Raw genomic sequence first — 27578 nt, 5'->3', positions numbered from 1 at the left:
AAACAGATATTTTCCAGACGCGGTCATTTTCGGCAGGGTCACGAACGTGCGGGAGATCTTTATGCACGTCACCTTGAGGGAAGGGGTTCTTTTCTTCTTTCTCGGGGTCCTCTTCTCTTCTCTTTTTCGATCACTTGGACTGATTGCGTTAAATCAATTTGACGGATAACGCTGGCAAAGCATAGCGTGGCGAATACCGAATTTATCGAAGAATTCAATCGCGACGCGACAATTATGTTTCGATTTAAATGGAAGCAAGCATAAATTTTGTCAAAAGCTGTTCATACGATCTCATTAACTGGATAATTAAAATATCTAAAACAAGTCATTGTGACCACTTTGGTGATTCTACTATTAATGCTTTATTTAGAATTGCTGCTATATTCTGATACTATGATTTAATAATATAACATTTTATTTATATTTCTCATACTTTATATTTTCAACAACAGTTTCACATATATAAGCGTGTATCATAACGAGGTAAAAATAAATATAAAATCAATCATATATACATATGCAGCACATATATAATAATTAATATAACATAATATAGTAATTCAATTGGAATAAAATCCACCTTTTCAACAACAGCAAAGGAAAAAAGGAGAGAACTAGTGCCCCATCTCGTGTTCCCATTTCTCGCCATAGTCATGAGTTCCTTTCTTGCCATGACGATAATCATTATGATAATAATCTTCGTGATCCCCGTGGCCATAATGTCCTTTATGATCCGTCTGGTGGTGTCCTTTTTTGTAATAACCCTTATTACCATGACCTGCCTGGTGTCCGTCGCGATCATAGTGACCCCCTTTATAATGTCCACCCTTTGTTTGCGCGTAACCGTGATGATGACCGCCGTCATGGTCGTCGAAGCCGAAATCGTAATCCTCGTCGTGAAATTCCTTGTGCTTCTGATATTCGTCCAATCTCTTCACCTCGTGGTGACCGTGGCTGCTGTGCCCTTTCCCATAATGCCCCTTGTCATGGAACTTTCCGCCTTTCTCGCCACCCACGCCCTCGTGATACTCGTCGTGGAAACCGTCATCGTAATGATGATGCTTCCCTTCACCGCCGTGATCGCTATAATACCCATAATCCTTGTCCTTGTCGTGGTGACCTCTGCTAGCCTCCTCGAAGTCGTGGTGATACCCGTAGCCCTTGTCATGGTGATCACCTGCCTGGTCGCCGTGAAAAGCGAAACGGTCGCTCTCGCCACCTTCCTCGTATCGATATAAATGAAAAGTATCCGCTGGCTCCAGGTCCTCGTGATTAATGCCAAACGTGGAACTCTCGGGCGCCAAAATGACCAGGAGTATCAATAGCGGCGGTGCACCACGTACGGCAAACATATCGGTTTTCTTTAATCTGCTGCTGGCCGAGTTCCTATTTTTCAAGAAGCGCAAATGTGTATCTAAAGTTGGACGATACGGTTGATTGGAAGAGTATATATTGATTCGCGGTTGGCTGCTTCGCGTCTCGCTGTATTTTTCTTGCACGTCTCCCGGTGAGAGCAAAATTCCAGGAAAAGGATTCGTCGTTCTCTGTGGGGGTAGATTAAGTTTAGAAATTGTTTCTCATGTAGATGGCGGTTAGTCTTAGCAAGAATCGCCCGTGGTACAACGTGAATTAGGTTTCGAGAAATATCAACTACTTTTTAGTACACGGTATCGAAACAGTTTATGGTATGCTTATGAACGTCTATGAAAATGATGACAACAATGGGAAAGTGATATTATAGGTTCGAAACTTGCTGAAATTTCCGATATAACTTTCGGGTCTGGGTATGGAGTAGGTTATCGGTTTCTATAGTTTGGCAATACTCGAGGTCATAACATCAAGCTTAGAGATGAATTTACCACATTGCTGTTATTATTACTGTTACTGTATATATAGTAATTATATATATAATATAAATAATGTGTATTAACAAATTGCAATAGAGAGGCGAATCTCACTCGTGATTTGTATTAATTTTGTAATGTAAATATTGAGTTAGAAAATAATTATACGTTAAGTACTGTAATAAAATAATTCTATTTTTTTTGTCGCAGCATAAGGAGTATCAACGATTTCATCAAAATATAAGGAAAGATTCGAATTATTGTTACTTTGTAACGAAGACTCCTCGAGTGCAAAATGTTAATCGAGTAATAATATATAATACGTAATATGCAGTGGTATATATTACAACATATATATAGTAATATAAATATTATTATTATATTATAATAACATTATAGTATACTATATATAGTTTACAATATACGTACATTATTACTGTTATGTGTAATAGTATATATATAAATAATTTTATTCCCATCACGATACATAATTAACATACTAATTCAAATTCCTCAACCACCATTCTGTAAAACTCATATATCGTGTAGCAACTTCCATGTTTCCCTTATCACGAAAGTAGTGATAGCAAAGTTCAATCAACTATTACAAAGTGCATCATATTAAAAATACTTTCGGTGGTCGTTTTATTTACCTGTCTCACTGACTCGCAACGCGCTCGTGGATTAAACGCAGCCCTGAGTAACAATCAGCGCGGAGGATTCGTTCGCGGATATTCGTTCGGAATTGTTGCGCGACAAGTGGGTGAAACCGGCGATATTACGGCAAACTAGCTGGCTGCTACGGCCAATATGAATCGGATGCGCGAAAATCTAACTTTTATATGTCCTTCACCTGCGGTACCTCTATGCACCGCCGGCCGGCATTAGGAAAAACGTGCAAAACGTTACCGGAGCCGCTGGGAGCGCTCGTGAAGGGAGACTGCACGCTCTGATTTCTGGCCCACGCCGTTAGAGAACACATTTGCTACGTGTTACGGCACTTAATGTGCCGCTGTGTGAATTCCAATGTTTTGTAACCCCCGTTCACCCCGTTTCTCCTCGGCAGCAGGTTACGTAACACCGTTTTGCGAAACGCCGATGTGACCGACTCTAACTTAGTCACGGATTCCTTCTCTTTTGTCGCATAACGTGAAGGTATCGCGAGTTTTGAATAGGAGTCTGTGATTTGAGAAAGGAAAAAAGGTACACGAGGTACGGGATTGTAGTTTAAGAGGCAGAGAAAGTGATAAAGGTGGTATTAGTCACGGTGAAATTTCCTGTGAGCGATAGTGGCGCCATTGTGGATTATCACGCGCAGCAATTTCGCGCATTAGGTACAGTGCATACGAGGGATGGAACGTTCTTGCGATTCCGTACAGGTGGCGCTGTGCGATACAAAGGATTTATGTTTTTTGTGATGTAGCGTGAATATATTCTGATGCCTGGACGATTGGAGGTACGTCTGATGCGGTGGTAATAATTGAAACGTGCTTGTAGAGAAACAGAAGTACGATTTATCAAAGATGTAACGTTTATTGTAGAAAAATTGAATAAATTTCTTTGTCTTGCTGATACACAGAAATATTCATTGGATTTTCTCTTTTTCAATGCTGAGAAGAAATTTTTTTATTATATATCAGCGTGAAAGGAAATCGTCACGATATTGAATGATTGAAACAGCTGTCATTTATTTCTTAATTAAATACTTCGACGAGTGAAGCTGATAAGGGATGTCTGTTTCTGTATCGTATTATAGACACTCGATATCGTTGACATTTGTAAAATGATCTACAATTGATTCTGCAATCCAAATTGCTTTACATTGTTTCCTTTGCTACAGTAGTGGTAGCTGCAGTCGAAGGACGATTGTATTACAAGGGTGTAGCCATTGAATCTGTTCTCGTCGAAATCTATTGGTTCTCTCGTCCTTTAAGAGTAACATGTAGAGAGGATTGGCAAGGTGTTAGATTTATCTTTCAATAGGGTCGGTTTATAAATGTGTATTAATGGTTTATTTCTGAGTTTAGGAAAATAAATCGTAATGGAAAATGTTTCTTAATTAGTAATATTTATTAATTTCAAAACTAAAATTTACTTTTCTTTTCAGTATCGGAATAATACATCCGGTCAGGTTATCAATTTTGACTGATTTACTGTGTAAAATATTTTTATTCCGATTTTCAGATCTTAGATTAAGGTTGACATGATGGAAAAATAATAATAGTTTCGTGACACTGATATTTGTATGAATTATCTCTCTGCATGAAATAATTTTAAATTTTACGTAAATAGGTTTGTAATAAATGAGAAGTAATTTATACGTATTTTGTATATTTCTCTTCTTCTCAGCATTTCACAAAAAATTTCTCATACTTCAGCCTTCTGTTGAATGAACTTTATATTTTATAGGAACGTTAGAAGTGTACATAATATTATTTATTTTAATATCAACAAGTTTCAGGAATACATTATATTACATAATTTCGAAAATAAACAAGGTACGTGTAAAATAGTATAAAAAATATAAAGGAGTGTATTTCGACGAGTAAAATAGAAGTTTATTTGTTCTGGGACAGTTTTATTATTAAAACAAAACGTGACAAATTTCGCATTTCAGCGTCTAAAATTAATCAACGACGAAATAAAAAACAAATAAGGCAATAAAAATAAGTAAATTTCATTGCTTTTCCTCCGTTTAACGATGATGGTGCCCACCGCCGCCACCACCACCTCCATGACCATGACCTCCACCGCCTCCATAGCCATGACCACCGCCTCCTCCTCCATGACCACCACCTCCTCCTCCATGACCATAACCACCTCCTCCTCCTCCATGACCACCACCTCCTCCTCCATGACCACCACCTCCTCCTCCATGACCATAACCACCACCTCCTCCTCCATGGCCACCACCTCCTCCTCCATGACCACCACCTCCACCTCCATGACCACCACCACCTCCTCCATGACCACCGCCACCACCTCCATGACCACCGCCACCTCCTCCATGACCACCACCTCCTCCTCCTCCTCCGCCACTTCCTCCGCCACTCGAAAATCCATGTTTCTTTCCTCCATGGTGCTCTTCCTTTTTGCCATAATCCTCATGATGCGAATGATGTTCGTCATGCCCATGTTTTCCATGGTGTCCCTTATGGTCTTCATCATAGTGTCCTTTATCGAAGTGTCCTTTCTTCCCATGGTGATCCTCATGGTGTCCAGAGTGATGATGACCACCCTTCTTGTGGTGGCCATCTTTGCTCTCATGGTGTCCATAGTGATTTCCATGTTTCTCGTGATGACCACCCTTATGATAATCATCGTAGAACTTATGTTCCTTATGATACTCGTCCTTGTGGGCTTTGTGATGGTAGCCATGGGTTTTTTCACCCTTCTTGTGACCTTTCTTGTGTCCGAACTTTGAACCCTTATGTTCGTCTCCATGCTCGTGATGGTGTCCGTGTTCCTCGTGCTCGTCATGGTGACCTTTCTTATGTCCGCCGTGTTCCTCATGGTGACCTTCATCGTGATGCTTACCGTAATGACCATGATCACCCTTGTCGTGATGATGATCGTGCTTGTACCCTTTTTCACCCTTTCCACCGTGTTCCTCGTGATGGTAGCCATGATGGTCATGACCACCACCTTCCTCGTGATGGTGGCCATGGTGGCTGGCTGCCATCTCTAGGTCCCTTCTGTCCCCTAGTTCCCTAGACGTGGACAGGGAGACGAGTGTGCAGACCACGGCTAGGCCGAGGCAGAGCCACAAACTCTTCGCCATGTTGGTGCTTTGGGTACCAACAAGTGCTATCGACTGATCATGTCGCTTTAATGCAAAGCTTATATACCTGCCGTCATAGTGGCGTTTCATACGTAATCGCTTTCGTTCCTACGCAGAGCTGGTTGCTGCTGTTGTACGACAGTGTTCACCGTTATTTGGATGAGTTTACACTTTGATGCAACTTCATTCGTCTGTCAGACTGGTACGGTAACTTTGTGTTCGATCTTTAGTTTTTTAGTTATTCCATTTTGTTACCTTGTATTATAATTATTTGCTTTCCATTTCTTTCATCAGTCATTCCTTCTTTGACGATTTAAAATAGTAAGGTAAAGGGTCCAGCTAAATATCTTGCTATAAAAGTATTCGCACTAATTCGTTCATAAGTTATTCCAGTGCGCTGTTTTAATTAGTTAATAAATTTTTTTTCTTTTGTTTGAATTGCTATATTTTCCTTTCTTTCTTTTCTGTCATTGAATTTGGAATTTATGTCGAATCAGAATAATCAGTTGGAATGTTCAGCTAAATATCCCAATATTGAAGAAGAATTCATAGAATTCTAGCTCCTATTTAGAAACCTTTCCTTAATATTACTATGATTAATCCCTTGCATTACAGTGACGAGTTTTTCAAGTCAAATTACATAGTGACTAGCTACACTCGTACGATTAAAACTGCCATATTAACAAATTAATATTATAATAGTAATCAGTAATTTATCAAATATATGAAACGTAGCATGGAATATGGTGTTTCTTGTGGGTCTCTGTAGTGGCTAATTAAGTTTAAAGTTATAATTAGAAATTGAAAATTGTGCTAAATTAGAGAAACTCAATTTGTTCAAATTAAATGGAATTAAATACCAAATTTTTAATATCCTGAACCCATATTTAATGAAGTGCTTCAGAAAGGAGGTAACAATTAAATTAAATTTGAGCCAAATTTCACTTTCATAATGACAGATTGTTGAAATTCGACCACTACAGTTTAATTTACTAATCCCCGTGACTCTAAGGGTTTTCAAACTGGCAGCTCATTTCTTTTTCCGTGATTGCTACAATTTTACAAATGCTTTGACAGAATTGCTGCTAACTTTCACCAAGATAGAAGCTTGATTATTTTTATCATTTGAATTAGACTCGTGTATTACTATAATTTATTACAATTTAAAGAAGCTCTACATTATTTATTAAATAGACTGCAAACTATATGATCTACGCATTTGTCAGAAAAAATTAATGAAGTCGGCTTTTATCCATATTTTTATGCAGTAAAATCTACTGATCCTTACTCTCCACTTATAAATTATTTTTCGCTAACTTACATTGCTCAATATATGACAGTAAGTTAATAGGTGATTTTTCACTACGTTAATCCGACCAATAAGCCGATTAACAGGCTTCCGGTGGTCAATTGATGACATAATACAACCGATTAATAGGCTGTGTGTAGATGGTGTGATGAAGTTGTCGTTACCTAACTGTTATTGGTTCATGGTCCACATCCCCGCGATCATTCGAATGCAACCTACACGCGCAAAATAGGCACCCGAAAGATTAAATATCGATCTCGATAAGGACACGGTTTTTCCAGACGGCTAGGGACAATCAATGATTTTTCTGACTAGGGGGCAATTAACTGTGAAATAAATTAACGTTATTTGCTCGGGACGTGGAAAGTACAGGGACAAATCAAGCATCGCTAACGCGACACCCGATAAAAAGCCAATCAATTTGCAGACGGCTGAATAACGGTAGAACGTTTATTACAAAACAGGCTGGTAATATGAAAATATTGTTTTCACCGTTCACCGAACTTCTTTCTGCAACGATAGTTTCTCGCTTTCGTTCCCGATTCAGTATTGGGCAAAAGTTATTTCGATCAGACGAGCAAAAAGTCGACGAATAAATCGAATTTATTCGCAAAATCGCATTTAAATCGAAATTTCGCGAGTAAAAGGCGGCGAATAAATTCCTTTTCGCGGGAAACTTTATTCAAATTTTATTCGAGTATCGTTCGTCTCTCAAATACACCATCAGCAATCTTTTGTGGGTATGCTGGATTAAGCACAGTGGCGTAGGAAGAAAGTTGGACCGTGTTGAATTTTATGAACGCTTTTTATACCCCTGGGTACCCGGATAGACATCCTGGTCAAATAGATATTTCAGAATCTATTAGGTATCGAAATCGAATATCGAATGAACGAGTTGAATTCATTTGTTCCGGTAGAATTTAGTTAAACGAAATTATTCGTCGCTAGAACGAAAGTATGGGATATTTACATAGACGTCCTGACTGTGTATTATGCTCGAATGGATATTTTCGTATCTGTTAGATATTGGAATGGAACGTTGATCGGACGAGTGAAATTGATTCGTTCGTACGAAGTTTGGTTAAATGAAATGATTTATTATTCCTACAAAGGTTTGAGATATTTAAATAGAAATTCTAACAGCGTACTTTGATGAAGCAAATATTTCAAAATGAATTAAAAATTGAAATGAAATGTACGTGTGGAATTAATTTAACGAAAATTTCGTTAAATTGGAATTTATTTTAATTGCATTATTTATTATCACAAAAATTAATTCGATCAGTGACTTTCTTAAAGTAAAGTATACCCTACTTAGAAGCGTATTTTGGAACGTATTAAAGATGGAAATAGATTTTCGACGAAACGAGGAAAGCAAGTTCAATTGAAAGACTTCATTTATTCTTAAAATAAAGATTAATTTAAATTGAATTTCTTCAACACTGCAACGTTCAAATAGATTGAGTAATTTTAGCCACGCTGACATTTCTGTGTCCATTGGAGTTTGAAATAAAATATTCAGTAAAGAGGTAAAATTAATTATTTTAAACTGAGGTTCTAATAATTTTTGGAGTATTCGGCCAATGCTCTTTCAATTCTAAAATAATCAAGTACCCATCCACTTATCCACATTTATCCAAATTATATTTATTTGCCGACGTTACTTGTAATCGTCTTCTCAAATTGTATACTGCAAAGTTAAACGAAGATGACAAGGTGTAAAAATGTCAAATTCAGTCGAACACAACGATTACGTTCGCGATACTAACAGATCAACCGTGTCGAGAAATTCCATAAAAGGAGCACGATCTATCTACTTTGCGGTCGCTGAACAACGAAAGTACATTCGTGCCGATATATACAGCGCCATCAATATTCTTCTGCATCACTATCAAAACCATGATCCCTTCTCGATGGACACCTCGAACCTAACCTAAACGTCCGCCATTTATCAACACCTATTTCATCCCAAATCGCAACTCGGAGTTGCTAAAATTCATGATACCCGATCACGGACAGAAGCCAACAGCACAGAAACTCCTGCACGCTCGCGAGCAACCTCAAAAACGCAAAACAGACTTATGTCACGTGGCGAAGAACCCAAATCCGTGGAAAAACATGGAAAGTGTGCAGAACGGACGAGAAAAAGAATAGAACGGAGAAGGAGAGGGTCGTTGTAGGAGAAAAGGATATTGTTTACATGGACCGATGTTTCACCGACAGTTTGAGCAAGAGATTTCGACCTGGTTGCATAACGGTCTCGATTGACGGCGCCGGATCGGCTGAAATCGACGAATATTGCCAACTAAGCGGGTTAAGGAGACGTTACTTTCGCAACGCGGTAAAGAGCCAGCAACGGAACCGTTGCTTCCTTAATATCGATTATTCCCCGTTCGATATATAATCCGGGAGTGGTGACCGGATTAATCATACCGAACGCAGCGCCGGAGTCGAGCGTTTCGATACTATCGATCGTACCAGACGCGATCAGTCCGCCATCATGAGACCCATGTCCGCGACTTGGCTCTTGCTCGCCTGCGTCGTCTGCCAGCTGGGCTGGCTCATGGCGCGTGAGATCGGCAGAGTGGAGGACGACCTGGCCGTGGCCGCGTCTCATCATCATCAGCATCACGAGGAAGGTGGCGGCGGTGAACATCACTCCGATCATCATAGCAAGCACGGCGACCACAGCGATAAGGGGTACAAGTCATCTCATCATCATGACAAAGGGGAGAAGGGACACCACGACAAGGACAAGCACTCTGGCCACTACGGCGAGGAAGAGGGCCACAAGAAGAGCCACCACCACGATGATGGCTACTATGCCGAGCACCACAAAGGCGAGAAGGGAGAGAAGGGTCACAAGTTTCACGAGGAAGGTCATTATGGGAAGGGACACAAGACCCACGGTCACCACGAGGTGCACAAGCTAGACGAGTTCAAGAAGGACAAGGAGTTCTTCGATGAACATCACGATTCTGGACATCACGAGGATCATGGTGGTCATTATCATGAGCATGGGCACAAGAAGGGTGGACACTTTAAGAAGGGACATCACGATCATGGCGATCACGAGGATCATTACGGGAAGAAGGGACACTACGAGAAGGGGGATCATCATCACGATCATAAGGGGCACAAAAGCGAGGGTGGACACGACGAGCATCATGATCATCATTCTCATCATGGGAAGAAAGGAGGCCATGAGGATCACAAGAAGTGGGGTTTTAAGAAAGGGCATTGAGGGTGATTAGTATGGGTTGTTATGTTTGTTGAGCATCGTGTTATGTTGATCTTTGTATCTGATCCAAATAAACGCAGTTTTTGAAATAATTTTATGTAATTGGCAAAAATATTCTCTTTTTCTGTAGTAATTATTACTTCTGTGGGATTAATTTCACGTTTATTCTTTTTTCTACAATGCAAATGTAAGAAATAGTTTGGATAATGTAATGTTTAATTTATTATATTCAAACACCAAGATCCTTCTGGTATTCACCAATTAACACCTGAAATGTAAATATTTAATTTTATATATTTTATTATGTAATGTCCATAAACTTATTGCTTAATGTGTTCGAGGAAATAGAAATTTCACTCTTTCGCCATATTCCCGTAGGAAAAAGTTCTTTCGTGCAGGATTGAAAATGTTTCTTTGAGAAGTATAACAAAGTATTCAACGTGAAATAGACTGAAACTCTGGGATTATTGAGAATCTTACTTTTGGTCATATTTCTGTGGTTAGGTTAGGTTGGGACACTTTGTCTCACAATGTCTACATAGCCATCGATTCATAGTTATTCTTACGATAGTTAAGTTTTTACACTGGACATGCTACGGTACGTTGGCAGCCCTTAAAAAATTAGGTCAATAACACTTTCTAGAAAAGTTACCTCATTCGATTAAGTAACAGTGTTGTCGTTGTAACACCTTAAAGTCCAAGTCAATTTCTGATACAGCCATAATAGACATATACTAATTGCCAAATACCTTTAGTTAAAGCATAAAGAAATTTACTCGATCAGAAAGTGTGAAGGTTCTAAATGTGGCTAATATTGAAACCAGCAAATCAATTAAAACGACAGATTTAGGCGAAATAAATTATTTTACTGTATTTTTTATACCATTTTACTACTTATATATATACTGCAATTAATAATATAAATAAATAAAAGCTTAAATAATTTTTAATAACACTTTAACATTCTATTATTTGTATATACTGTATTGCTATAAATAATGAAAGAAAACTGAAATAACTTATTATTATTATCACACATACTCTATAATATAAATAAAACAATAACAGGGTATGTGATATAGAGATTGCTTGGAATATCGATTAACGATCCTCTTTTTGGAATTTATGCTCTTTGGTGGATTTTGAATCCTCTTCGATACCATAATCCTCGTGATTCGAGTAATACAATATATCGCCTCCTTCAGCCTGGTGACCTTGATCCTGAGTCTCGCTGTGCCCCTTATCGTAATGTCCTTTCTTCTCGACGTCCTGATAATCGTGTCCGGAAGAATGATGTCTGCCTTCCTTAAAATCACCCTCGTCGCTCTTGTAACCTTTGTTGAATTCCTCGTACTCGACGAAATGGCCCTTCTTATGGTCATCGTCGTAGAAGTCCGTCTCCTTCTTGTATTCGTCCTTGTGATAGACATTGTGGAAACCATTAGTTTTCTCCCCCTTCTTATGGTACGACGACTGACCGTGGCTCCCGCCCTCTTTGCTCTTTTCTACCTCTTTGTGGGAACCGTGCTTCTCAGATTCGTCCACGTGTCCTTTCTCCTGTTCACCTTTGTTCTCGTAGTATCCTGGACATTTAGAAGCAATTATATGATTAAAAGTACACTCATAGTTATTTAATTCTGGTTTCATTTTAAATACGTATTTCATTCTGACAGAGGAAATGAAATTCCTTGTATTAAATATTGAAAATAATGTTTAACATTGGCAGTAATATGAAAAGACAGTGCTCAAAGTTCTAGAAAGTAGCATAGACTATATTGTACGTAGATGAGAAGATGGCCGGAGGGACATTAGTACACGCTAGGCTACAGCAGATGGCACTGTCACTACGCCTTTCATTTTCTTTCGCACCTATGACGCCATGTTCTGCTTTTCTTGATTCACATAACGCTACGAATTATAATTACAATGTAATACACAGTTTGTTCCTCCAGAAATCACATTTGATACTTCCAAAATTAGTATTTCCAATTTTTCACTACATACGTAAGCATAGTTGTAGAACGAATTACGACACCATTCGGTTAATTTCTAATTTAATACTGTATAACCTCATTTATAAATTTGGTACATTCGATCAATAATAAAGAACGTTCTATTGCACTATGACCAATAAGATCCCCGGTTCCTTCACTAACCATCGTCTCACCTGCACTTCAAATCAAACACAAACCTTGCTCATTCTCTCTATCGTTACTACCACGTTCATCTTTGCTGAATTCCTTCTCCGTCTTATACCCCTTTTCACCCTTCTCTCCACTCTCGGAATATTCCTCAGCCGTATTCTGCTTCCCGTCCCCAGCTTCAAACGAAGAACCCCCGTCACCCCTAGATCCACCGATTCCCTCATGACCGTAACCACCAGCATGCCCAAACGCTTCCACTGATCCCGCGGATCCATCATGAAACACCCCATCGGCGTCATGATCACCCTCTTCCTCTTCATCCACCTCGCTGTTCCCATTACCATGATCCTCTTCGACATTCTCAGCCCCTGTGTCTTCCTCCTCGTCCCCCTCGTTCACGCCAATCTTTCCATCAGCGTAATACGGGGCGCGTGGCAGCGACTCGACCGGCTGTTCTGGCGATTGCTCGTTACCGTAATTGGCAGTTCCTTGGTGGGTCGGGCGCGGAACATCCTCCGCGGTTGCATAGGGGAGCAGAAGCGGCGTCGTTTCAGGAACACCATGCGCAACAGGTGTAGCAGCCCCAACAACGTACTGCACGGCGTCCGGTGCATGGTAGTAGCCTCTACTTCCGTGATTGGTGTACCGCACGTAGTAAACCGGAAGGCCCTGTTGCTGATTGTACACGTATCCGCTGGCAGAGCTGTCTAGATCCTTCGTGATCATCTTGCTCGACGTCATACGTTGCTCTGTCGTCGGCGCAGCGCTCCCTCGACGCGTCAGTAGGATCACGCAAACTAGAATCGTTCTCGTGAGCATGTTGCGACGGGGACACTTGTATGGGTTGGAGCAAGAGTATCGCGTAGCCGATCGGTGACCGTCGTTATTGCCGGTGAACTGGAATGCACACTGTTGTGTCCATGAATCGACTGCTTCGCCTTATATATACACACGAGAGCGTGATTCGCTGGGTGAATAAGGGATCGCAGAGTGGAACCGAGAGTATTCCACGGTCGAACTCGATAATTCAAGTACACCGTGTTATTGACGGCCTCGTAGCCTGTTCGCAGGGCATTCTAGGGAATCATGGTCGATTTGCGTAATGCATCGGCATGGTACTGGACTGAGCACTGACTGATTGCGCTTAGGAATCCTTTGGGATGCTTTTGATCCTGACCAACGATCATTTCATCCTGTTTTCGCATCCTCAGGTAGGTAATCAAAGATAGAGTCTAATTTTCGACTTGAAATTTAGATGGGAACATAATGTTTACGTCAATGCACATCTTTATGTGTGTTGAGTTATGGGACTTGGCAGGTGTGTTAGGTTATGGGAGAAATTTGATCCATTATCAATTTCATTTTGTGTATTTTTTTATATTGCGTACATGTTCTGTGTACATCATATGTCACCAGAAATACTATCTCACATATAAATATGTGAAAGATTTATTGTTTCTTGTCATAGGTACATGTAAAAATATTTGGAGAAATATTAAATATCGTTCGAATCATGCATATCATATAACATTAATGACAATTCAAGAGGTGTGAGTCCCTAGGAAATATGAATACAAATTTAAATGCACCCTAAAAACATACGAAATAGGTTAATTTTAATTAACTACAGTATTTAAAAGACTCATCGTTAAACATTATATTTCAAATTGGAAAAAAGACGTATTTCCCTATGTACTTCTTAAGGATGTATATTATATACTTCAGTGTAAGGAACCATTGTTTAATGATTATTTTTAAGAATTTCAAAGTTTATAGCGTGATTCGGCGGACAAAAATTTCCAAATAAATGGGAATGGTACGCTTCGATTTGCTGTGTCATCGTTGCGCAACGAGAAAATCGGGATTGGAAAATTTACGTAATTTGGTGTTTTTTTTAAAAAGGGAAACCTAGTTTCAAGTGCAAACATAAACGGAATGTGAAATGCAATTCGAGGCTAGCGTGTTTTTATTGCTCGCAAGATCGTTCGTGTGAAATTCTATCCCGCGTGATCGGGAAATTTCGAAAACGATTTCAAAAACGCGTTAGATTCGATGTTCAATGTTTGCCGATATACGAGACACCGATGGGCCCAATTCAACTGTACATCTCGTAAAAAGATTGGCGTTACGCAACAAAATTCCCGTGGTAACATAACCTCACATTCACGCTGATCGTCAAATTTTCTGCTTCCATAGTTTTCTATTCTTCCATTACACGATTCTACAGTTCTTATGATTCAGAGCAAGTATAATTGACGGATTATTTACGTATGGGTAAGAACTTATCTAGGTTATGAATGTCTTGCAAGAAGTCTACAATTTTTATTACAGCGCTACCTGGCGGCACACGTGTGAAGCTAAACATATCGAATGCTTTATCCTTTAACACTAGAACTACTAGTTTCGGCTACTAAAAACTGAATATTAATTCTTATCTGCATAAAAATTATGTTACTTATTATTCACGTGGAAATGTAATAACGTACATTAATTTTCATTGCAAGTCTTTAGTTATCACTGCCTATATACAATATACTTCCTTACTTTATTACCTTACGTAGTACTATATTTTATTCCTCTCTCTACAGGTAGTTCCTGTGTTAACCATAAAACGCAAAGAATTGATCTCCAAGAATCCACCAACTCGTTTGCTTCGCCGCAAGAAACCACAAATCTTACGCAAAGCGCGCGAAGGAAAGTGTTCCAAACACCTATCGTTTCTCTAATCCCGCCAGACCCATTGTTCTCCCAAGGCCAACTCAGTTTCTCTCGCTTCGCTAAGGACCATCGAACGCAAGATTAGGCACACGACCTTGGCGACTCGACCCGTGAAAGAACACCGAGGTCACGCGAAAATTTCCCCGTGAAATCGAGCAAGTATCCACGGGTCCGGTCCTTTCGGACGCATTACTGCAGCCATCCTGAGCGAGAGGTGATCGCGTCAGACCGCTCGAGCGGCTCGCGTGACGTATAAAAGAGCTCGGGTGATTGCGCCGCGATTGCAGTAGAACAGAACGCGTTTCCGCGAGCCAGCGTGCTTAGAACAGCACCCAGGCCGAGTCTGTTACATCTTATTGGACATGCGATCGCACTAGTCCCGCAAGCCGAACCCCGAGACTCGAACGAGCTGAAACAAAGCACCAGTAGCGCCATCTAGGGACCCAGAAGATGAGAATCTTCGTGAGAGGCCGCCATGCCGTCTACGCGCTACTCTGCGTGTGCGTGCACTGTACCATCGCGCAAACTGACGATGTGCACCAGGCGGATTGGAAGACCCACGAGTCAGAAGCTATCGAGAAGAGACCTGACTTCAGAGCAGTATCCGACGATGATTTCTCACCTGAAACGAGCTTCCAGAAGAAGCTGATCCCCATAAAGGAGCCACGAGTGGAGAAAAATTTCCGAATGCTGACCTTACCCCTGGAGCCTGACGCTGAGATGCTACCAGCCCACTACACCGGTGTCAAACCTCCCGGTGTCGACCATATGGAACTGAAATACGCGGAATCCCAAGTCTCCCATACTGTCCCCAAGTCTGAGCCATTGATAAAGACCACGCAAGTTGCAGACACTCGGCAAGTAGCCAAGAAGCATGAAACGAAGGCTGGCAGTGGTGAGACAGGTCAACAGAAGGCTTCGTCCTATGAGGCAGGACAGAAAGGTGATCGTTTGAAGAAGAAGAAGAAGACTAAGTATGTTGAGTCTGGTGCAAAGAAGGGAGCCCATGGTAATCAGGAGAACAGTTCAGGGTCTAAGGCTGATCACGGAGGAGGTAACAGGGGAGCCAATTATCAGACGAAGAACGATGGTCACGTGGATCATAAAGCAGGTGGCTATCGCAACGTCTATCATAAGGACGAGTACAAGAAGAACCACGATTTTTACGACAACGACGACCACGGTGGCCACTCGAAGAAGCACGGAAGGTACAACGAGAAACACGTCGCTATAGAGGGTACGTTCAAGAGAGGTGGCGCTAGTGATGCCAACTTCGGCGAGGCGGAACACCATAAGCAAGGAATATCAGGGAACTCTCGAATAAATGGGGAAAGCAAGGGTCAGGAGATTCGCCGCGGTTACGATGGGTTCCTTCAAAACTTTCAGGGATTCGCGAAGCAGACGGGCAGAGATAACGGTAAGAGGTTTGGCTTCGGTCAGATAAAAGTGCGTTAGCTCGTGTGCGTAGAGGCTACAACTGTATACGTGTTACAAAATGGTTATATACTGCTTCATGATCGATTGTTGTTTTATGGGTATGAGTGCTCTTAATTTGTTCTACTCCACTTAGCGATTCAACATATTGATATCTGTAATGCAATGAACGAGAGGAGGGTATTAAATGTACTGATTAATTGTTCTGATGTACTCGTGCAGATAGAACGACACTCGTAGATTGATTCTGTTATAAAGTTCCTGAAATGCTAGTATTAATATTGGATACAAATGTAAATTTAAATATTCCCAACAAACGTAAATCCATTGTATGCACTGAACTGTTCAGCATTTAAATCTGTAAGTGATAATAAATATCGTTTCTGGTTATAAAGAAGATAATTTATCGATGACAACAATAGGTATATATATAGTATATATAATTATAATTCGCAATAGAAATTTGTCATCGATAATGTGAAATATAACCAAATTCTCAACGACATGTCAACGGATAAATTTTTCGTTGCAACTCATGGTGATTAATTCGCTTTATTTGCATACTCGTCTAAATCTCGTTTCTTACCAACAACGCATCATTTAGCGATCAACCATCTATCACGCAGAAACAATCGACAACACCCAACATCTACATCACTGTCCAATCAATATCCTATCAACCACGCATCCCCAGCGACCCTCGAAACGCGAGGGCAAGATTCATCGTTAAAAAGTCCGGTCGCCATGCTGCGATATCAATTCTCCTTCGCTAAACAACACGCACTTGGTTATCCAGGAAAAATCAATGTATCTCTTATATATCCGTGTTATTCCCCAATTTTCGTCTGTCTATCCGCTAGCTTCAGTGGCAACCTTGCCACGGTGGTTCAACGTTTCTCATTTCAAGTGTCATCGATTCGACGAGCGAAACCGTGGATCCAAAATCTGCTCCCGTATTTGCGTGTAGTTCATCAGGAACGTATTGTTCGGTTCCTTTTTTCCCTCGCTGCTTTTATTTATACGACGCGAGACGATGATTCGGCAGCGCACGGGATCGTATCGCTTCGCGCGTCGGCAAGCGGGGCCCAGCTTGATTAATGGATATTAATAATGCTCGGCATTGTTGCGCCGATAAATTGCAATCTTTCGGCGTATCGGGTGAAATGAGAATAAAAGACGGTAATTGATGCAAGCGCATCTACCCGCTTTATGTACCCGCCGTTCTCTCGTTGCTCTTGTACCAACATGGCGGTCTCCGGTGTTCGTGTATCTGGCAACGTTCCTGAAATGGATAGATGCCTTTGCCCTATCCCATTCAGGATGTTATTTTAGGTATGCAAGGTTCTGTAAACAATGTTAAATATGCAGCGAGTACCGAAACCATTGTGAGGTTATTAATTATTTGAGGATATCAATTTTTATTCGGAGCAGAAGTTGATTATACGTAACAATTGCATGTACAGTATTATGTACGTGAATATTCGGTACAGTTAGTCCTATTTTTAATGTATATTGAACATGGTATAATTCCTATTTTCTTATTAGAGGATATTGTCGAAGTAATAGTCATATGTTGTCAAAAAATGAAGCAAGTATGTCATTATAAAAATTGCGAGATAGTAATAATTTTAATTAAGAAATTAAAATATCCTATATTTCATTGACCAATAAAATCAAAGCCTAAGTATCATAAATATTTGACCGCCGACACGAAAATTTGTAATTCCAGAGAATTTAAATGTGAGTAAGGATTTGAATCCAAACATTTGCAGCTCCTAACCACTTGGCCTGTTAATAAAATCAGAAACATGTTAAACGTGCACGTTTCCCGTCGACCCATTTAGTCATTTCTATGCTTCAACTATTTCCCTGGCGCTGTACGTTTCCTCACATAAGCACGTTGAAATGTGAGCGTACGATTTGCACGAATGTGTATCGTAGGTATACACTTGTCTCTATGATACCTAAGTGTACACGCGTTTGTAGACCGGTGAAAATTCCGCCGCGTCGGTGCACGGCCCACGATATCCCTAGCATGTGATTGCACGCGCGTGTGTTCGCTCGCCGAGACAAAGGTGGCGGTAGCGTGCGCAGAGGTGAACCGTGACTGCGTCTGTGTACACGCGTCTAGATAGCCGTATATCGGAGGCAGTGAAACACGGCGCGAGTAATACATAAATCAGCTGGTCTGCCGGCTGCCGTATCATTTCGTACAACGGCTATGAGTGAATAGAGACGTGTTTGAGCTATCGTTTTCCCTGCTCTTTCTGAATCTAACGCAGCCCGCGGGTTCCTGTGCCTTTTCGCATATTTAAGCGTGCATCGCGAAGTGAATACGCATCGTATACAAAACGAAGCTACTTACATACGAGCGGCTTCGTCGCGATAAAACGATACGACTAATACGTTCTTATAGATATAAATCTACGATACGAATCTCCGAATCAAATCGAATCGAATCGTCGAGGCGAATCGGTTAACTCGTTATTAATGGTAAATGTGAAATACGCCGGAGAAAGATTAACGAAGCGCGGAAGATTAATTCGTGCGCCGAACGTTGCCGAGTGCTCCCGAACTTTCCCGACGCGGCGCCGGACAATGCACGCTCGCTGTTTACTTCGACGGCGACCGAACGACGCGTCGATTTTACGGTTATCGAATTAATTCGTGGCGAGTCCTGTGTCGTGTTATTCGCGTGTTATTTATTCTGTGATGTTCGTGCAGCTTCGTGTGCACACGTGTGTGTATAGTTTATCGCGAATCGCGGTGTCAGGGACGCGTTATTCTGTGACATGTGCCGCTCGATTCTTTTGTTGACGTTTGAACGGTTGTGTGAATTCAGGTTACGAGACGTTCGACGAGAAGCGAATTCTTCGCGTACACTTATACTTCAATCGGTTGGAAGTAAGTTATATATTGGTCGATGCATGCAACGTGGGGATTAAAGAAGATCGTTATTTTATTGAACAAAAGTACTGTGTAAATCGACATGGCAGCGTCTGCGTTGGAAATGTATATGACTTGTATCGCCAAATGCCTCACACATGTCTCGAGATACAGTCGAATCGGAACGGGAGAGGAGAATTTCCATTTCACGGCAAACAATTCGCGATTGGAGTGCGACGTAAGTACATTTTTAACACCGTCTGTAATCATACTTTTTACTAACCTATATGAAAAAGTAATTATACTATTGACATTTGTATTTACAATAATGTCAATACAATATTCGCGGATATTATATTTTTTAATATTTCAACCCTGTGTACACATATTTTCAATAAAATATTGTGAATTCAATAACAAAATGTGAAATCTTTTAATCACATTTTGTTTAAATGTTAATATAATTATGTTTTACGTTTCTGTATAATTTAACTTATATTTCTGCTTCTTTATCCCTCATCCATTTTAATCTCATTATTTACCGTAAACATCAAATTGATTGCTTGTCGTATATTTTGTTCTTTTAATTACACCAAAAGAGATGAGAGGATATTCGTATTATGTTTTCCACAATTGTTGTGTAATATTGAAGAACGAAAGCTATTTTCTGCTCTATTCTTACGTATCAGGATAAACCAGCTTTTAGAACTCGTTTAGCCCTACCTTCCGATTACGAAAGCGTAGCAGACTTCATGTGCGAATCGTATTACAAACACGAACCGGTAGTCACTAATATCGGCCTAGAGGGCACAGAGGCGCCACCTGTTTGGAGAGACATGATGCTGGAGGAAGTAAAAGCCGGATATCGGAAGAACTGCATCATTGGTGCTGCCCTAAACTGCGTAACGTACGCCAGTGAAGCGAAGAAGCTGTATAGTTTAGCAGAGAGTTGCGACGAGGGCCCGATTCGTGACATTATCAAATTTTTCGGATACATAGCCGAGGCGCCCAAACTTTGGGACCGCTACTGCGTCAAAGGTGTCTTCGAACTGTGCAGCATAGCAATAAGAAATGATTCTAAAGAGACTGGCGTTGCTAAGAGACTGGTGCTGGAAAGTTGGCTCCTAGCACGCGATTGCAGCTACCGCTTGTTCCGCATGGATTGCAACAATGTGTAAGCTGCATCCCATTTTTGACACGCTTGAAATTTCACGGAGTTTCCTTTGTGGGTTTTTTTTTAGAGACCTCAGGTACAGAAATCCAATACCGTCTGTATTTCTCAGCCGTTTTGTCTTGGGAAACACAATAGATCCGTACAAATTTAGTTAAAATCGTTTACACATTAGCACAAAATTTAACCTACTTAATTATGAGTTAGCTAAAATCTCATTATTTCAAATTTTTATTATTTTCGTCGTCTTATACGAAAATAGCAGTGAAAATTATTTTACATTGTTTCTTTTGCAATTTAAATGTGAACACCAGCAGTTGGTGCAAGCAGGAAATTGAAACTAAAGGAGTTTCATCGATAGTTTATATTTGGGTGTAAATTAATAAAGCTCTTTTGCATATAGTTATTGCGCACAGATAGCCCGAGGTTTCGGCTGGCCAATGATTTGGAGCATACCCTTCACTCAGTATGTGAAAGACGGCAGAGTTGTATTCAATCACGTCAAGGAACCGCATACCACGTGCCAGGTGTTCGTTGATCAATTACAATATTGCGAAACCTACCTTCCTCCTTATAAGTCGTGCAAAAAGATGACATCTACTCAGTATAAAAAGTGAAAGCATAAAATAAACGTTTACTTCTAAATGAAATGTCTTTCATTGACGCTGATAATTATCGGAGTATTGAATATTATTAAATTATATTAACGAAAAATGTTGTGTCTGAATATGAAGCATTAAGTAAAGGTAGAAAGGCACGAAATTGATTCATGCAAAGTCTCAGGAATACTGAGAGGTTTCACAGAAGGATACATAGAGAATCAAGATTTTTATATTCCTGAAGATCCTGAGATTACCATCCCAATTCCTAGATCTTGATTATTCCATACTTCCGATCGGAGAATGGTCAGAAACCAGCTAAGATCTCCAAATCTCTTAGGATTCAGAGAACCACTTATGACTACCAAGTATGGAACAATATCAGATTCACATAAAAGTCTTTAATACGTTTGATCCTACTCGTACCAGGTTCAGGTTCCACTCATTCTTGACTACCACAAATGAAGCTGATACCAGTTATTCTTCTGCTATTCTCATTACCTATTTTAACTTCTTCTCAGTTTATCAGTAGCACAAATACACTGCTACGGTCTACAAGTACAGCCTCATTATTGTACTACTCCTATTTTCGGCTTTGCAGCTTCTGTTGCATCGTCTATCACTCTCCAATCTTTCTGAACCTCGGAAAAACAATATGGCTGGTGGTAACTCGAATATACTTCACCCATTCTCATTTTAGCCACGACCAATGCTGGTTCGTCGACCGGAACCTATCAGCGTCGCGAAAGTTCGCCAATCGAAGAGAATAAAGCGGTGGTGTAACATTCAAATGAAATTCTCGATATTTGACTTGTAAGCCCCGTCTCAACACGAAGCCGGGTTTCGAAGCGCGACTTTGGTGGACGATGGAATTACAAATGTCGGGAGTGAAAGAGGGACAGAGCGACGGAGTTTGCAGTCGGGACGAATTCGGTTACTAAGTTCACCCCGCGAAATGAAAGCCCGACATCGCGAAACGTCAATTGAACGCGCTGTCACGACCGCAGGGGAGAAATAATTGTCGTCGAACGCGGCGATTCGTCGGTGTAACGAGGTTCCGCCGCGGAATGAAACCGATCTGCGGCACATAAATCGCGTTCCGTGTATTTTTACTGTCGACAGGTTCGAAAGTGACCGGCAAATTGCCGGCCGAATTGATCTATTGCCGACTGAGTTGTCTCATTTGTAAAACAATTTCAGGCAGACGCCCGATCGTCCATTACCGGCTCTGTTATTGCCGGAATTCGGAAGCGACGTCTGCAAACACTAGCCGCCGCTATGATTTAACCATGCGATGGCGGTCGTTTTATGAGATCGTCATTCATTCGATGGGATTGCATTATATGGAATTATAAATGAGGTCGGAAAATTAGTATTTAAGAACTGTGGTCATACATGTTTTAGGTTAGGTCATATTTCCTTTGTTCTCGATATCATGCCTCATTCTGGTTGTAGGTGCTAATGTTAACGTAACAATTGTTGTTTTGTAATTTGTGGTTAAATATGACATACATATCAAATATGTTATATGTACATTATGTGGAATTATAAATTTTAGTTTGATGAATTTGAATTTGTGAAATGTCGTCATGTATGTTTTAGGTTAGGTTGGCCATATTTCCTTTGTTAAGTGTAACGTATATTAAATTTGTATATATATATAATACTTTATACTAAATATCGTATATGTATATTTTGTGAAATTATAAATGTGTTCAGTGAATTAGGATTTGTGGAATCTCATGATGCCTTTTCTAGGTTAGGTTGGCCATATTTCCTTTGTTCCTGATATCTTCATTCTGGGTGCAGATACTGGTTTTAACAGTGGAATTGCTAACTGGTAATGTGTGGTTAACTATAGCATATATAGACAATATTGAAAAAGGTTGTCTGATGCAAATAATTAGATACCTGTAATTAATTTCGTTTCCTTTTGTTAATAAAAATAAGTATTGTTTTTTTGAAAGCGATTATACGTTTCAAGTAACTCCAGAAGGTCTAAAAGCTGTCATCCTGGAGAGTTTCTTACTACTTCATTAACTTTATTGTTAAATATGTGGATGTATATCTTATTTTATGCATAGATAATAAGACACTCTTTGGAGAACACGTGTATTATAGATTGATATTCTTAATCGAAAGAAATAAGATCTAACGAGAATTGGTAGTTCTTATTTAATACTCTTATACAGTCTTAAAAGAGAACCAAAGGTCATTAGAAAAATCTGTTGTCAATAAAATGTTTCCTCACTGTGTCGCCTATTTCTACTAACTGAAATACGTTTCAGTGAACAATTAAATTCAAAAGGAATTAAATATTTTTCTGTCAATTTTGTACAATCAGCCAGTTTCACACCGCTTCCTTTCTTTTACCATTTGTAAATTATACACCCAGTAACTCGCGAAGCGATATACGAGCAGGAAGAATAGACCTTCCGCGCTGTCGAATTCCCAGAAGCCCTTGCAGGCAAGCAGACCTCGTCACACGCTGACATTTCGAACGAGTGAAATATTGTCACCCAATTTTTACGACGAATCAACGTGGAAATATAGAGACATAACCAATTCAGTCAGCATTTCTCCAACGAGTTAATTTTTAGGTTAGGTAGAACGCGTGGCACGTACTCGTTTATTCACATAACCTCTTCGTTTCGTGGAAAACGTGAAACGTCACTTGCATTTACATAAGACATTCGACATAAAAAAATCACACGAGATAAGGACCAAGACAGCACACTTTACACGTATGTATGAGAAACTGTACATTTCTAGGAGTGTAGCTGTTTTCTTTTTGAAAAAGAAGAAAAGAAGAAAAGAAAAATTGGAAGAAGTAAAACAGGTGCGTTCTGTTTTCCCATCGTCCCGGGTACACGGTGCATACGTCTATCTATAATAAACAACAACGAAGTACCATACAAAGATACACTGCGTACGGTCTTATCCCGTAAAGTATTAAGTCCTGTGCAAGCTTCCGGTCGGATGTTAAGCCAATATGTATCTCGAGACTCCGTTCGGCGAGCGGTTGAAACGGAAAAGCGCTTTTACCCCGTGTAGAACGAAAATAGGAGGAGCTCAACGAAACGCTTCGCGAGGGAACGAAATAACGACAATTACAAAAAGACCTCGCGCAGGTAACTCGATTCAATCGACGAACTCCCGAATCTTCGTTTGATGTTGAATTCCTGACGCACGTAGGTTATGACTAAGAGATCTTTCATCCGCTGAAAATTTCGCGAAATTAAATTTAAGCAAGCGTTGTAAATCAGCCTTAACCAGATGGCGCGTCATTCGTTCGGATTAAACACGATTCCTTACGATGTGTAAACCTGAGTCACGTGACGAGAAATTAACATGCCTGTCATCTTCCATTGGCACAAGATGTCACTCGTTCAGCTTCTTTTTCGAACCGTATTCGATGTGTTTAGCTGTGATAGTGAGATGAAGGTGCAGTATTTCTAACACAGAGGGATAAGCAACTTACAATCACCTGTTAACAAAATTATAAATATTAATAGTCAAAGTTACGTTTCAAATAATACCGTAACGATCGATACATTATTCGTAATTTCATTTTACATCGTTTTAAAGAATACCAGCCACTGTTTCCCTGGTGACAAAGAAACCATCGACTGGGCAGCATTGATCAGGTTACTTCTCCATTCGCAGTTTCCTTGCCACGAGTGAAATGGACCAGGTCATCAACAGGTACCGTCACATTTCGTTCGATCCGGCTGCAACGGGCTCTCAAGATCGCGTAAAATTTCATTACTCCGTTCCCAAGTCCGAGATCGTTGGAACAATGGCCGGCATAAAAGGAACGGCGCGGTGGCGCCACTTGCGCGTTGCACTGTGCCAGGGCGTAGAATCGGCTGCGAGATCCTGTTTAACGTAAAATCTCGCCGATGCAGAAGAATGACAAACGTTCTTTGCCGCCAGCCCGATATTACCCAAGGGGGAAAATTGCTTCGGCGGAATTCAAAGCGGCGACAAATCGTCGTGTCGTCGACAGGGAGAGCTTTCGCCGCCGCAGAAGTGTGGTTTTTCTAGCGGAAAGCCGGTGTCGAATTCTATCGATTTGATTCAGTCTCGAAGGGTCTTCGACAGCGTCGTCTCTTCACTCGACCAGAAGAATCGCGTTTGCCCCGAGGTTCGCTTTAATTCCTTTCTGTTTCGACTGACAATCAAGACCGGTGAAATTTCAGATCGGATAGAGAGCAGAGTCGTTCCGTTCGAAGCGAAAATACGAAGGGGAGAAATGTAAAACAGCAGTCGTGCTTTTTCATTAAGAAACAATGGCTCCCTCGCGAATGTAATAAAATTCAGTGGATTTTTATTTTATAGCTCTGTTGAGGAACATTCTTGGAACATTCTTGTCGCGATGGCACTAGTTTTAGGAATTATCGAGAGATGAATGGATAACCTCTTTTTGCTTTCGACACGAATAAGTATAGTGGGAAGAAATTGAGTTGTTTATGTAACTTTGAGAAGAATTTTTTAAATTTCAGCATTGAAACTATTCCATTATTTTAGGTTCATTTATCTATGCTAGAACTATTCTATATATTATCATTCTATTTACAAATTTAGGTAATGGATCTATAATGTATTATAAATACTATATAATAATTTAGTTGTATAATACACATGGATAATAATAATTGAATGGTTCAATACTATGGGTAATTATGTTCCTGTCCGAATAAAAGTCAATATTAATTTGCTGTATATTTTCAAAAATAGCAAAAATGAGATATTTCAAACAGTTTCGACCCCCTTTTTGTAATTAAAATAAATTATCTCGTTATTTGCTGATGTTCAGGATTTGTTTTTCAATACTAATTCATGAATTGCATTTTTAATGCACTAAATATTTTTGGTAACGTATCAACAGCTGTATGAACATAATCGGGTGTTCCAGTTATATGATATGTAGTATCCAGGATTAAAATTGATTTAACCGATTTGGGTGGTTTTGATGATTCATTTACTGCGCGATCCGTGTGTAATTTAGGAATTATACTATATGATATGTCCATCACAAATTACGGACACGAAGCGTACACAGTTCGTGAGCAAACCAATTTATTAGTATTGCTCTATTATGCCGCTCTATTACGCAATTTCCGCACGATTCATTTAGGGGATTCTGTTCATGGCTGAGATATGATCGAGATCGGTTGTAAATGCATACAGGATGCTTCTTAATATGGCAATAATATTCTAGCAGATGATTTGAAAATTAGATTTCTAACAATCGGTACATCCATATTGTCATAAATTTTGGCCTATTACACGTGAAATGATATCATCCATTATTCTTCATTAGGATCACTGTGTAATTCCATGCATATATTAAAATATTCTATGACGATAGGATCATTTATAAAACCTAATACGTCTAGCCTATCTAATATGCAATGAAATTAACATAATTATCAAGCCACTAATTTAAATTCATCTGATGAGAACTCATTAAAAATTCAAAAATAAATTAATCTCGACCGATATGAAAATTTTAGTAGCCTTCTCTATTTCTAGTATTAATTTTCTATTCATTACCATTCCCTCGTATCTTCGACACAGTTTTAAATTTGTCAACAAGATACTAAATTTTTTCCAGTAAAAGGGAGTAGAATCTCTATGCGAATATCATCTGCCGTAATCAAACCGTCTACGTCAAGCACTGTGTCAATTCCTGACTAACAAATTGCCGATTGTCTGGGGCAGACTTAGCTCGACTAGGTGGCGCTAGTTGCCAACGACTCCGGCCGAAGACGTTACGATCTATCCGCACTCGTCGGTATGATCTACGGAAGCTCGGTTCATTCTTAGTCGATACACGCGTACTTGGCACGTAAGCGCATGCATTAAATGCGTTTTCAGTGTATGTCGAATCAAAATCAAATCGAGTTTGGAACGTGGTCGGATGGCTGCGGAGCCAAGGAGACAGGGTAGATCCCCCAACCGAGACGACGTCGGTCCCCTAACTCACCTCGAAGTTTCTCAACTGTAATTCCGACTCGATAGTTGCCACGGTATTACGGAACTGCGCGCACCGCCCTAACTCCATTAATCATTACGGCTTTGAGATCGGCACGGGATCGTTTTTGAGAGGAGGACCCCGAGCGAACAGTCGCCACGACTCGAATCCTAATCTATCTTGGATGGTATACTTACGGCCGACGTCGATCTTACTTCTGTGTAGAAATAGAGGCCGGTTGTCTTGAGTTACGACCACGTCGTGAGACGATCACGCTTCCAGACGACTTTAGGAGGAAGAGAGTTCTGAACGAAGCAGAGGAACGAGGATTCGGCTGATCGGCCTCGCCCTAATGTCGATGGTGGTATTTAAAGTTTTATCGCCATGGCGGAATCTCGATTGATAACGTGGCTGCTGGCTTTTATTGCAAGCGTTGAGTTCCCTAGAATGACGCAATGTTATCGAAACTCT

The 27578-nt window shown here is 40.2% G+C and overlaps 5 protein-coding genes across 5 annotated transcripts; 3 read left to right on the top strand and 2 right to left on the bottom strand.

Moving 5' to 3' along the window:
- Positions 1 to 614: 614 nt before the first annotated feature.
- Positions 615 to 5625, bottom strand: LOC108547139 (histidine-rich glycoprotein). Its single transcript, XM_017899531.1, has 2 exons — positions 5331 to 5625; positions 615 to 1066 (listed from the first exon to the last, which is right to left on the bottom strand). The coding sequence occupies exons 1-2, from the start codon at positions 5623 to 5625 to the stop codon at positions 615 to 617; spliced, it is 747 nt and encodes a 248-aa protein (XP_017755020.1).
- A 3809-nt stretch (positions 5626 to 9434) lies between these two features.
- On the top strand, positions 9435 to 10178 carry LOC108547043 (histidine-rich glycoprotein). The gene has a single exon (XM_017899396.1). It carries the CDS (start codon positions 9435 to 9437, stop codon positions 10176 to 10178), a length of 744 nt encoding a protein of 247 aa, XP_017754885.1.
- A 1098-nt stretch (positions 10179 to 11276) lies between these two features.
- Positions 11277 to 13138, bottom strand: LOC108547161 (high mobility group nucleosome-binding domain-containing protein 5). The gene is made up of 2 exons (XM_017899553.1): positions 12367 to 13138; positions 11277 to 11758 (listed from the first exon to the last, which is right to left on the bottom strand). Exons 1-2 carry the CDS (start codon positions 13136 to 13138, stop codon positions 11277 to 11279), a joined length of 1254 nt encoding a protein of 417 aa, XP_017755042.1.
- A 2349-nt stretch (positions 13139 to 15487) lies between these two features.
- LOC108547037 (uncharacterized) lies at positions 15488 to 16492 on the top strand. The gene is made up of 2 exons (XM_017899385.1): positions 15488 to 16061; positions 16149 to 16492. The coding sequence occupies exons 1-2, from the start codon at positions 15488 to 15490 to the stop codon at positions 16490 to 16492; spliced, it is 918 nt and encodes a 305-aa protein (XP_017754874.1).
- Positions 16493 to 19460: 2968 nt separating this feature from the next.
- On the top strand, positions 19461 to 21145 carry LOC108547033 (uncharacterized). Its single transcript, XM_017899372.1, has 3 exons — positions 19461 to 19595; positions 20047 to 20531; positions 20932 to 21145. Exons 1-3 carry the CDS (start codon positions 19461 to 19463, stop codon positions 21143 to 21145), a joined length of 834 nt encoding a protein of 277 aa, XP_017754861.1.
- The last annotated feature ends 6433 nt before the right edge of the window (positions 21146 to 27578 follow it).

Source organism: Eufriesea mexicana, unplaced genomic scaffold, assembly GCF_001483705.2.
Source record: "Eufriesea mexicana isolate 0111107269 unplaced genomic scaffold, ASM148370v2 scaffold474474840, whole genome shotgun sequence".
Taxonomy (NCBI): Eukaryota; Metazoa; Arthropoda; class Insecta; order Hymenoptera; family Apidae; genus Eufriesea; species Eufriesea mexicana.
Note: the sequence above shows the minus strand (reverse complement) of the source record. Positions and strands in the feature narration are given on the sequence as shown.